The 13,797-nt window shown below is 32.3% G+C and overlaps 1 protein-coding gene and 1 pseudogene across 1 annotated transcript; both read right to left on the bottom strand.

The window, feature by feature from the left end:
- Positions 1-3,830: 3,830 nt before the first annotated feature.
- On the bottom strand, positions 3,831-5,337 carry LOC111293782 (putative FBD-associated F-box protein At5g53640). Its single transcript, XM_089742856.1, has one exon. The coding sequence runs from the start codon at positions 4,870-4,872 to the stop codon at positions 4,048-4,050; it is 825 nt and encodes a 274-aa protein (XP_089598982.1). The 5' UTR covers positions 4,873-5,337; the 3' UTR covers positions 3,831-4,047.
- Positions 5,338-12,052: 6,715 nt separating this feature from the next.
- On the bottom strand, positions 12,053-12,982 carry LOC111295623 (nuclear transcription factor Y subunit B-4 pseudogene; annotated as a pseudogene).
- Between the last annotated feature and the right edge of the window lie 815 nt (positions 12,983-13,797).

Raw genomic sequence — 13,797 nt, 5'->3', positions numbered from 1 at the left:
GATGACATTGAGGTATATATCGAGTATATTACAAAATATAACGACGAGGCGTATATCGAGTATGTCACAAAATATAATGGCGTTGTAGTGGCGAGTTTGGCTCTGAGCTATCTACAAATTTGGTTGATCATTTTTCCACTATGACGAATCTTCATGAGGTTAATTCGGTTTAGAATACTATCTATTTTATTTTCTCTAATTTAGTAATTTTATTATATGGAGACTTTTATATATTTTATTTTATTTATGGAATATGATGTCTTTTCTCTATGGAATATATTTTATTTTCTCTAATTTAGTAGTTTTATTATATATGGAGAATTTTATATATTTTATTTTATTTATGAAATTTGATTTTTTTTTCTTTTATCTAATATGAATGTTTAGTAATTTGTTTTCTATATGGAATATAATGTTTTTTTTCTCCATGAAATATGCATTGGCCTCTGTTTTTTTGGTTTTGGGCAAGCCTCCTTCAATCCTCTCTCTTTAGTATAGAAGACTATAATTAAGCATATTTAAGTTTATTCAAGTGCACGTAAAAATGAAACAAAAATTTATCAACCTTTTATGTACTTTTCAATCGACTTATTTTATTATGTTACAAGCATGTAGGGTTGTGCAAATAGTCAATTTGATTAATTTTGTTGTAAAAACTGAATAATTGACTTAATCGATTTAGTCTATTATAAAAATCGAATTAATCGATGTATATAGGAAAAATCAAAAAAATTGAACTGAATTAAAATGATCGATTTCGGTCAATTTTCTTGGGTTAGTTGTTTCTAGTTTTTGTTTCCTACATTAAACCTTAAGACGGCGTTTGGTTCGTAAAATTATAGATTCCGGAAGAAAATGTGAATTCTGGAAAAATGAGATACCTAGGGTTTTCTTCCATTTTTAGGACATCTCATGTTTAGATTTATTTATTTGGTTAGGGAGAATCCATACATATTGAATCATGAATAATTACTATAATATTCTTGGCATATATAATAGTAAATTAAATAATTTAATTTTTAATTAAAGAGGATTATTCAATACATTTTTTTGTCAGAAAATACTTTGAATAATCTCTTATAAAAAGTTAAATGTGATTATTTAAGGTATTTATGACAAAAAATGTCTTGAATAATCTCCTTTATTTTTTTACTAGAGGATTATTCAAGATATTTTTAGCTAAAAGCGCCTTGAATAATCTCATCTCATTTTTTTTGGATTATTTATGATGTTTTTGGCCATAAAATGCCTTGAATAATCCTTTAAACCCTAAACTCTAAATCTAAAGTTTAAAGATTATTCAAGGTGTTTTTGCCATAAACACCTTGAATAATCACCTTATAAAAATTAAAGTGGATTATTGAAAGCGTTTTTGTCATAAACGCTTTGAATAACTCCATTAAATTTTTTATAAGGGATTATTTAATATGTTTTTGACAAAAAATGCTTTGAATAATTCCCTTTAATTTTTTTACTAAGAGATTATTCAATGCATTTTTGCTCATAAAACGTCTTGAATAATTTCTTATACCCTAAACTCTAAATCCTAAAAATTAGAGATTATTCAAAGCGTTTTAAAAATTGAAATAGATTATTAAAGACGTTTTTTGCCATAAACATCTTAAATAACTTCATTAAATTTTTTGTAAAGGATTATTCTAGATGTTTCTAGCCAAAAACATTTTGAAAAATCTCAAACCAAAAATGCCTTAAATGATTCTTTACAAAAAATTGAATTGAGGTTATTTAATGTGTTTCTGATAAAAAAATACATTTAATAATTATCTTATAAAAATTTTTAGGTTCAGCAAATGTGGATAGTGTAAATGAGTGGCTAGGGTTTAGCAACTAAAAGAAAATTCTAAAAAATGGGTGATTATAAAATTTTATTTAATTATTTATCTTATATTAAATCGATTATTTTGGTTCATTCAGTTTCAAGTTTTAAACCTGAAAATCGATCGCTTTAAATATTTAAACTGAAAGTATAACCGAAATACTCATATAACCCAAATTTACCAACTCGATATACTCAAAAAATTTGATATTTTTAATTTTAATCAATTTTTACTCTTTTCTACATAGGGGTGAGCAAAAGTCGATTTGAACTGATTAGATTGATCGAAATCGAGTGAATTCGGTTGAATCAGTTCGATTTATTCAGTTTTAGTTATAATCAATTTTTTAAATCGATTAAATTGGTTAATTTGATCGATTTTTAATTTTTAAAATAGATAACCGAACTGATCGAAGTAACCGACTTTCTAATAAGTAAAAGTAAAAAAAAAATTGAAATAAATATACTTATTTATTTATTTCTTATAAAATATTATTAAAATTATTAAATTCTTTAGTTATTTAGTTTGAATGACACTTGAGTTTGAATTTTATTGAATTGAATTTATGGTTAAATAATTATTAATAATAGAAAGAAAAATGATTAAAAAATTAATTATTTAATTAAACCGAACTGATTTTGATCGATTCGGTTATGATCAGTTATTTAATAATATTCGATCGATTTAATTATTTTGTTAAATAAAAATCAATTAAATCAATTATTAATTTTTTTAAATTGAACCAATCGAATCGATTGATTACTCACCCTATCTTTACGAACATAAAACAAATATTCATTGTTAGTTTTCTCTCTTTTGTTTTTTTTTTTTCCAACCATAACTCATGTCTTTGCCAAAAAAAAAATCAACTCTTAAGATTCATTATTTTATAAAATGAATTTCTATGTTTAAAGTATAAATGATGATGATGATGCATGATTAATTTTTTATTATTTTTAAAAAAGACAAATACTATGTACTATTTAACTTGATATTGTTACAAATAGAATAGCACTATTTTATCAAATATGCCAGACTCGTCGTACAAGATAAATGAATGACCCAGACAAATCTTGTTTTCTGGGCTCTCTCGCTCTCTCACAGATGGGTCTCCCTTTAGCAGCTTCTTCTTGTGTTGAATCGTTGAATTTATATGTAAAATTTTGTGACTGTAAGCAAAGATTTTAAAAACTCCATGATTATAAATTGGGACTAAATCTAATCGTTAATGGGTTTTGTGCCCACTGTGCTTGCGATTTGGGCCGTCAAAAATAAAAAAGGACATCAAAGCAAGCATGCCATTACAACAAAAGTGTCATTCAAAGTAACTGTGATTTTTTTAATGCATTATCACTTATTAAAAGAAGTCCAAAAATATAGTATGCAGTAGGAGAAATTTAATATAATAATTAGACTACAGTTCTAGCAAAAGCTAATTAATTAGAGTATAACAAATTCAGCTCCAGCTCGATTTTGTTTTTGCATGAGCTGACGGGCCACATTTTTGGCCATTTTTTGCACAGTCTCGAACTCCTCGGGATGACCAATCTTAATAGGACGAGTATCAATTACAATCTTTTCAAGCATAAATGCACTTTTAAGTAAATAGGTAACAATTTCAGCATCTGCCTCCTTCCCGTAGAATCCAACTACTTCCACCTCCTTCAGGTACTGATTGGGATGCCCTCTCACCCTCCTCATCACCTCCCGCAATTTATATTTCTCAATCTTATTTAGATTATCATACTGTTAAAATTTCAACAAAGAGTCATGATAAGTTAAAAGTATATATAAACTAACCTAAATGAATGAATAGTAATTATTAACAAAATAACCTGAATTCATATTGAATTTTAACTTTAATTTTCAGTAGTTATGATTTAAATTTCGATAATCTCAATTAAAAAAAAAAAAAAAAACTACATTCACATGCAATGGAATAAGAATACTTACCTCTAGTTTGAATTTGTGCAACGAAGGGGCAGCCTCTATCACAGGTGTTATACATGGGACGCCTTTTCCTCTAAAGAAAAAATCAATACAGCTCAAGTGCCGAAGACTCGTCAACTTGGGAAAGTCGTGGGCTTGCAATAAGAGACTCGGCTGTGATCGGAAAATTTGCAGACCAGACAACTTATTAGTCTTTTTTTTTAAAAATAATTATCAAGTAAAAGAAAACAAAAAGGGCCGGGAATGGAAGGGAAAGGATTCATTCGATTTTTACCCAATCAAAGGACATGTTTAGCGTCAGACTCACTAACTGAGGAAGATAATTTGCTAGCTGGGAAAAGGCATGTGGAATGCTGTAGTTTAGTGGATCAAAGTAATATACTTCATGGAGTTTGGGCGCATACCTTACATGCAATGGTATTTCCTTTCCATGATATTCAAATGAAGCAAGATTTGGTGCACAAACCTCAATACTTTGGACAAATTCGCAGCTTTGTATGTTCAAGTGTTTCAACCGCAATGATGAACCTGTAACTTTAGGATCTCTAAGCAGTGGTGACATTCTCACATGCAAGCTCTCAAGCATGGGACAACTGGAAAGAATATACTCCACAATCTCATCACTTACCCCAACATATTGTAAAGAAAGACAAGTAAGGAACAGAGTTCCTGGTGAACCAGAAGAGGTTGTGAAGCATGAAAAGCTTTCTTTTGAGATGCGATAACACGTATAAAGAAGCTTATGATAACTTGTGAAATATGGTTTGAATGCCAGTTCAAGCTTTTTAACCTTCTTCTTCAATGCGATGCCAATCCACTCATCCACATAACTTTTCGAATGCTTGCCTAAGTCGAAAGAAACTCTCAACTCAAGTATGGTTGAAACTTGATGTGAGTTTAGAACTTTGTTGATCCTTCCCACAAACCTACTCCTTTCCGTTTTCAGCTTCTCCTTGTTCAAATCCCTGCTATAACTAGCTTCAAAACTGAAACTACCTGAAAAAAATTGCCAAAGTTGTTGCCATCTGCGTGAAAGAACACTGGTTCTGACTGCTTCTTTGAGTGTGAGAAAATCCAATATCATGATAAGAATATCATCACATAATTCACTTATTATATCATCGGTCGTATTCCCATCACCTAATTTTACCTGATTTTCAAACAAAGAGACACACACAAGTCATGAATAATAAAAGATAGAGAAAAGCAAATCATTCGATTATTAAAAAAAAAAAAAAGAGAAAATTTTGGTTCTTGATAATTGACCTTCTTGGACTTGTAGAGCTCTATAATCTCCATGACAATATTGCAGAACCAAAAAACTAAAGAGTAACTGTTAGCTTTAATTATAGACAGAACATAAGAGTTGCCGCACACAGCAAAACCATATATTTATAGGAGAATAGTTCATACAACCTCTGATTCTGATTCTGATTCTTTGATTTTCTTTCCTTTGTGTTTTAGATTTTGCAATGAAATCATCCCCGATTCACTTTCCAGTTTTCACTGATTTTCTCACTAGTCTTCCCTTTGCTTAAGTCCTTGAAATCAAAGTCTTTCCAAAAAATCAAATTGAATCGATTCTTCATTTTTTTTGTCCAAAAATTTTTTTTATTTATTTTTGTTTTCTACCTTTTTTTCGTTTTTATTTTTCCAAATTTGTACCTTTCGTTTTTTAGTTTTTCAAAAACAACTTAATGCTAGCAATATCTTACCTCCTAAAATGTATTCTAGGTATCGTGTGTGTCAACTGATAGTCCAATATCTTGTGGAAAAAGGCCTTATTCTTGAAGCTTAAGTTGGTTCTTCCATCAAAAAATTGGTTTCTATGTTTGTGGATTTTTTTTTATCGAGTTTACCATAATAAAACTGACTGAATGTTGCTTTTCTATACTCAGTAACAAAGCCTAAATTTGTTAAAATTTTAGAATGGAATGATAAATTTGTTAACATTTCCGCGTAACAAAGCTCTCTCCGATTTTTGTGCTATGCTATGAATGTGAGCTTGCCATACTTATGAACTTCTTGCCCTTTTCATGTGCTAAGAGCTAAGCATCTTCAAATTTGCAATTGGTCACATTTTGGATCATGAGTCTGATGTTTGATCTGTTCATCTTCCTATAATATGATTCTCATGTCTTAGCTCGTCTATTGCTATGCTACAGTTGGCATCGGCTACTTTATGCAGTGCAAATGAAATGCATAGAGTTCTCGACTTTGAGAGGAAAGCTCGCATCATGAGTATGTTCCATACAAGTTGTTCTGTGCTGATACATGATACAAGATTATATGTTTTAATACCCTGCATTCTGTGTAGATACATGCTGATCATTGGTTTTGTAACAGCAGTAAGAAGCGGGAGAAGAAAAGGCACAAATCCCATAAGAGTTCAGATGAAATTCAGAATAGACCAACCATTGGTTAAACCTTATGTTTTCACTTCCACATTGAAGTTACCATGTTTGATCAAGTCATTAGTTTGATTTGTCTAGAGTCCAGATTATCCTGGTACCACTTTCTCGTACGAGGGTAGGCAGTAACATTATCACATCGTAAACAAGGGCTATTGCAAGAACCCCTTTTCTTTGATTATTATGGCAGAGTCCCTGCAGCAGAGATCAGTTCATTCTGTATGGTAACCAGACTCTTGTAAAAGAGCTAAACCCTTTTATCTGAGGTTGAGGTTGGTGACACCATTGGGCCCTGATTTCCTGTGATGGAACAAGGTTTTTTGCCACTTAAAAGTGGATTCTGGCTTGAAGAAAAAATTTTGACATCATAGAATCTCCACACAACATCGAGATGCTTTGTTAATCTTTATTACATTGAAGAAAATAAAATTTTTACATTGCCAGTTTGTGATCATTCTTGCTGTAACTTTTCAGGATAAATCAGAAAACCGTGGTAAAATTTTGATGTCCAATCTTTTTCTTCTTTTTTAAATTCTTAATTCAAGATGTAATGGACATCTAACCAAAACCCGAGTTAAAAATTAGGCACTAATCAAAATTTCCAGTGCTCATCCAAAAACAAAAATGTTTGATGCAAAAAACAATAATTCATGAATATAAAGCAACGGTGTCGTTTCAAAATTTCTCCCTTGTGAACATCATTTGTTTTTCTCTTCCACTGTTTTTAAACCAAGAAGCCTCTCTAATTATTTTTCAACTGTAGCTTCAGTGGCGTGCTTCGTTTCCTTAAGCTTCTCAGTTACTCTCTGTTCTCTTCAAAACCCACTTAAGGTAACTCCCTCCTCGAAACCCCAAACCCCTTTCTCTCCCCAAAAAAAAAAAGTTGTAAAAAGTAAAAATCTCAAAGTTCAGCTTAATAATTCTCACTTCAAAAGAGTAATCTTTTCTATAAGAAAACATTTTATTGCTTTGCTTGGCCAAATGTCTGATTTTTGTTTAAACTTTTATTCAGGGTAGATATCCAAAGAAATCAGCTTTTGGTAGGCTTCCAGGCCCGGGAACCACCAAAACAGGTTATTTTTCTACTTATTATTTTATCTTGCAGACCCCCCATTTTTCTGGAACCTTGAAAGCATGATCTTTCTCATGTAAAATTGTCAATTTAGATATGGGGTTTAGGCTAGAATTAAGTCACTGTAGAAATGCAACTACATTTGGAGACTTTGGTCTTTCTTTGAATGCTCTGGGGTGAGAACTTCTTACTATTAGAATTCATAGAAGTAGAAATCTTTGTTTGGTAACACTTAAATTTTTGTGTGTACTTTTAGCTTATTCTTTGCCTTGTTTATGGAAATTGAGGCTCAAGCCTTGAGCTCATTTGATTTGGCTTTAACTTATAATATTTCCAAATGCTGAGGTTCTTGTATATTGGAATAGAATCCTGGAATTTCAACCAGTGATTAACTATTAATGAGGTAGAAATTTTTTCAGACTAGAAACTAAAGTCCAGTTTTCAACAATCATTAATTTACACTCACTGTCACATCATCATTAGCCCAAAATGCATACCACATTATTACAAGCTGCTTTGCCAAGAAAATTTCACAATATTGATTAAAGAATATAAAGATTAATATAGGAAGTTGAAAATGAAACCAAAATCCATAAAATAAATGAGAATGTTTACAAGTGATTAAATGCCATTATTAGAAGTCATAGTAGAAAATGTGTCACTGGCTTTACCTTTTACCTTTTTGGCTGCAAGAATAATTGTGTTAAGAACAAATTAAAAATAGGTAAAACCCAAAGATTAACATTGTGAATCGATTTTTGACTGTTGTTTATGTTGAGCATACCATATTTTGTTATATGTTGGTTGTTTGTTTTAGTCATTCCCTTGCTAGTGTGTGCTTTCATAACCTGATATTTCAAATTTCTACTTGCAGCATCCTATTTTCTGGCCCCCTGCTGCTTAAATAAAGGCATATGTTCTGTCAGTGGTCAACATTATCTGACTACCCTGTCAAAGCATTTTGATGAAATTGTTTCATGTAGTATGAATGTAAGTTCTTGTACTCATATGGTTATAATGGGTTATTGGGTAGGACCAGATATTGATGATGGTTGGGGATTTGTAGAAGCTTCTATCGATTAGAGTTGTTGATTCTTTTCAAAATTGCATGAATGATTTTTGCATGCTCTTCTTTCTAGTTGGAATTTTAAAGGTCAAATATATAAGGTGTCCGTTATTAGTAGATGACTCTGGTGATTCCAAATTGTTCTTTAAGGAACTGTATGCCTTGGAAGAAATTGTTAGTGCAAATGTTTATGACATGCTTGACACATGGTTTTGTTTTTCAACTGCCTCCCTATGCCAATAGTCATTTAATGTAAGGAACATTGTTGTGGAAGGGATGGATTCATGCATGATTTATGAAACCAAAAAAACAAAGTAATGTGTTCTCTTCTGTGGAGTTTCCTTCTCTTCTCAGTTCAATTCGATTTCCTTCTCTGGAGTTTCATAACAAAGGGTGTTCTATGAAGCCTAAAAGGAATTGGGTTGCAGAAAGGCGTAGGATTGAATTAGTAAAAAATTGGTTACGAACATTTTCCTGTTTTCAGCTGAGTCACATGGAACTTAGGCCGCTTAGCCCCAAGTATCATTAGTATGAGATGGTGGCCCGGTGGTCTACTAACCTATCGTCAATAATATATTTGCCAACATGATCCTGGGTTTCTAAAAGAGAAGTGAGCTCAGACTCCTGTCTTTTTAGTTTAGCCAGCACCCAGCTTGACCCAATCTTCAGTTAATAGTTTTGGGTTGTCTGGTTCAATAGTTTGCTTTGGTTGGGCCACCTTTCTTTTGTACAATGGTTTAGGTCGGTGGGCCAGCATCACTCAGGGTTTGGATACTGTGTTGGCCTAATGGCCTTCATAGGTCTTAGCTTATGCATATTTGCTTATAAATAAGGAAAATTGATTAAATTATCACCAAACAAAATCAGATAATCATAATTTTTATCTGACATCAAAACAAAGCATAAAACTATAGTTAATAGGAAATAAGAAAGAAAATCTATTCTAATATGTAACATTAATATTTCAGAAAAAAGAAAAGAAGTATTCATTGTTCAACACAATGAATGAGATATTGTGATACAACTTGTATACTTAGAAAAGGGTGATCATTACTACTTGTATACTTCTTATATATTAAGATTTAGAATTGCAAAATCTAGATGTATATTTGCCTAGACGATCATTTTGAGTAAGTTTCAAGATTAACTAATTTTTTTAATGGTGGTAGAATATTTGGTCATATAAAAGACCTTTATCTTCATAGTCTTTCAGTTACCAAGCAATACTTCTTTCAGGAATCATTACTTATTAGTTAAGGTAGCAACTAGTTATTATTCAACAAGAATGTCATAGAGGGTAAAAAAAAGATTCAAACTGTTCTTTGTCTTAACCAAGATAGAAGCAAGGTAAATAACTGCTTGTCCTTAGTTTTTAACTGTAAGTTACACATTGTTTTTTGTTGATTCAAATGCTCTAGTAGATATTTGGGGGGAGATGAAAGTTATATCTATAAAATTCAAAGCAAAAAAGTTTCAAAATATTGAGATGAAGAAATTGGTTTCCTAGTACCTTAGAAATGCCCATGTTGTGAATGGATTAAATCAATATCGATGCATGCACATTCTCAAACCTTAGATCATTACATGCGTCAACTTTGTTCTGGACCATCAGCATTTCTAGTTGATCACAAATTATTTCAACTTTTAAGAAGATCATGCATCTCTTGATAAGTGTCTTAAGGCACATTGCAATTAGCAAGAGTGTTGCCCCTGCTTAATTATGCTTAGTTGCTGAACCTCACGTGGACAATTTATGATCTTCTTGCCTTCTGTCCTGGAAAATGGACGCAGCAAACACAATTACAAATGCCAGAGTGCTTTAATTTATGACGTTCACCATTGCCAACGTTCTGGTCGGCGCTCGCTGACAAGAGATGCAGGTTCAGGTTATGAAGCTCAATACCGCTATTCCATGGTCGGAGCCAGTGGCGGCAACATTTATCATTCTATCAAGAAAACGTCACATAATGATTCATTGATGACATATTTGGGTCAAGAGTTTTGAGGTTTTCAAAATCATCCTGTCAAGAATACCACTGCAGATTGGTACATTAGTGTAGTTAGACTCAAAATTTTGAGGCTTTCAAAGTCACTATATCAAGAAACCATTACACACAATGCTGCAATGGTTATGGTTGGTGTAAAAACTTTGATGTTTAATCAGCTTTTGTCTCTTGTACTTATACCTCATTTATGTATTATTCTTAATTTCTCTTTTGAAGGGGAAACATTTTGAGTTGGAATTTTGGTCACCTCATTATTCTGTTGGATGGAAAAAGAGGGAAACATACCATAGTTGAGAAGTGGTCCCCAAGAGCTTATAGATGCCCTAGGTTTGATGCCATACTCTTTACAAATATTCTTGTTTAATTTGTTGATTAGGGTTCCAGCAATCATCTTTAATGGGAAGATAGCTTGAACCATTGCAAATATAGTAAAAAACAAGCATGCCTGAACATTTAAATTGCATTTTCACGATTACTCATGTAATGTGAAGCAACAGTTACAGTGGTCCCCGTTTCTAGGGTTTAGGAAACCCTTAACCTAGTATTGTTTAGCCTAGTTTGACTATTCTTTTGCTGGAAATTTATGCGGAACATGGTAAAAGAGTGCTGCTAACACAGAGATCCAGAAAGGGTACTTTCAGTGTTTCAAGTCAGGTTATTATACTGAATTTTTTTTTTTTGAAAAGTTTAGAAGCGAAAGGAAATAGGAATAAGTGGTAGGGCTGGTTGGTTTTACTAAGAGGGGAAAGTACTAGGGAAATGATGTCAAACATGAACTGTGACTTGCACCTTTCTTTTCTGTGTTTGAGTGATGAGAGAGCGCTAGAGGGGGACTTTGGAAGCTGCAGTCGTGGTTGTGCTCAAAAGTTTATCTGGTTTCATTCTCTTGCTTTTCTTTTGGATATCTTTTATTTCTTTCTTTTTTCCTTTTCTTTGTTTTCCTTTCTTTCTTGTTCCCTCTTTCTAAGGGATAAGAAAGGGTATACAGGGTATATAGGATACAGAATGAAATATATATTTGACCCTGAACTAATTAAAGAACTGATCATACTACTATATATGTTTTGAGTTTGATTGTTGAGCCTTTTGGTGAAGATCAATGCTTGATGTTTAGCCATATTCCCACTTGAAGAGCCTTGGATAGGTTTGTGAAGTATATGAGTAACCATACTGCTGAATACAAGTGTAAAATGGTATCATATAAATCAGTATCAACAGTTATCTTTCAAATGGTACTTTAATAGGAAACCCTAAACCTGAGTGGAAACTGCTACAGAAATGATAATTAGACAATACTCATGATCACATAATCTAAATCAATCATGTGATGCACCATTCAAAACACAACGGAAGTAGGAAAGTCAGTATTCTTAGTAGAGTTGAACGGGTTCTACAATTTGAAAGAAATAAAAATAATCCGATAAATATTGTTCTACTCGTGACAAGAACATAAGATCATACATACATATATATATATATATATATAGAGAGAGAGAGAGAGAGAGAGAGAGAGAGAGAGATGTTAATTACGTTGTTAACCTGCTTCTCAACTTCTCATCGTCATGTGTCTGACTTGGTCCAAAATTGTTCCTTCGGGAAACTCTAAAAAGAGATAAGATTCCAAGCAATTGAAAGAAATCTTTCTTAGTATCTGTCTATATATCTAATATTGTAGCATGTAACATGTTTATGTACAATTAATCCATTAATGACTTATAGTATTCAGCAGTCTTCTTTAAGCACTCAGCTCAAACTTTAATTGCATCAAACTTAAGTTCAGAAAAATACCATCAAACTCCTCTGAAGTATCATTTCTAGCTAGATAAATATTAATGGACAAGGAAAATACTGATATATATATATATATATATATCATTCATTTCAAAACGAACTCTACAGAAGTTTCCTTCTTCGGTAAAATGTGGGGAACAAGAGAGAGAATGGGGAGGAAGGAAAGAGCAAAAAGGAGAAAAAAAAAATTTGGTGAGCAAAAGAAAGTCACCTGAGTGTATGGTAACAACTCAGTTTCCCACAATCAAAGCTAGAGAGATCGAAATCTTTTACAATTGATTACAGCCAGTCCTTGATCTTTGATTTACCATAGCTCACCAATTCACCATAGCTCAATTATTATGGCAAATCTGCACCAAAGACTAGACAATAACACTATATAGATATGTTCAAGACTTGTCTCCGTTTTTGACACTAAACTCTAGTACTGGAGTTGGAGCTTCATCAGTTTGTTGAGGTGGATGGCCACTTTTATCCTCAGACGATTCTTCATCTTTGTCTTGAGGGCTGGTTGCTTTGTTTTGGATAGCTTTCTCTCTTTCAGCCTCCCTGTATTTATGTAAATACCTTACTATTGCGTCAGCATAGTTGTCAAACCCTAGAGCAGTCAAAGCCCAACACATGTCATCTCCGTTCAGGGTCTTGCGGTTCTCTTTGTGACATTTGTCAGATGCCTCGCCAGTGACAAAGCTTACAAACTCTGTTGCACATTCTTGCATTGTTTGTTTAGCCTCTTTTGAAATCTTGGCACCTGGTGGCAGTATTTGTTTCATAATCCGCCCCACGTTGGCAATTGGCAGCAACCGATCCTGTTCATCAGCCATTTTTGGAACTGATTAGATGATGAACTCGATGTTTTCAAGCTTAGACACGTAGCTTCTTTCTAATCCACAAGCTTTCTTATATTATATAAATGTATCGAACTCTGTGTATATGCATATGTGTGTGTATAAATATAATGAGATACAAAATATCATTTGATGACATACGAATTTCATAAATAATCATATTTATTACATCCATTAGATTATTTTCAAATAGCTAATCGAGATTTCAAAACACGAGTCACTTTTGTAATCTTAAATGTCTCAATTTTGATGTTAAATTTTCCAAACTTTATTGTTTTTAGACATCAATGGATATGTACGCTTATCAGCATATACTTATAATCTATATATCCTAATTTTGAGAGAGTTTAAGTTTGACAAGTGCCTAATACTGTTTAACCTGAGAATTTGGGTGGAAAATTTATAGACTATTTAAATTTGAACTATTGTTCTTCAATATATCAATCTGGATTGTGCAACTAAAGTTCCAAAAGTTTAAGCTATTTGAGCTATACTGACCAAGCAAATTAAGTTGAAGTGAAAGTGACAGAGATGGCTTTTTCTATATAGAATCTTGCTATATATGTCAACAGATTTGCAGGTTCTCCAACAAAAACAAACCTCAAACCCTAAAAAGACTTAACTATGGTCCCCCCTCCCCCACTATCACCATAAATTTCTTCAACTCCACCCAGATAATCTGGGTTTAATTATTTTTGTGATCTCTAAATATACTAATCTTTAGCTTAAAATATTCTTCATCCTATTCAAAACAAGTGGAGGACATTTGCGCACGTACGCTCCTTTGCATGTTTTAGTGTTTGATTACCTCATAT

Source organism: Durio zibethinus, chromosome 14 (assembly GCF_047325235.1).
Source record: "Durio zibethinus cultivar Kanyao isolate XHJ-2024 chromosome 14, ASM4732523v1, whole genome shotgun sequence".
Lineage (NCBI taxonomy): Eukaryota > Viridiplantae > Streptophyta > Magnoliopsida > Malvales > Malvaceae > Durio > Durio zibethinus.
The sequence above is the reverse complement of the archived record's forward strand: the minus strand, read 5'-3'. Positions and strand labels throughout refer to the sequence as shown.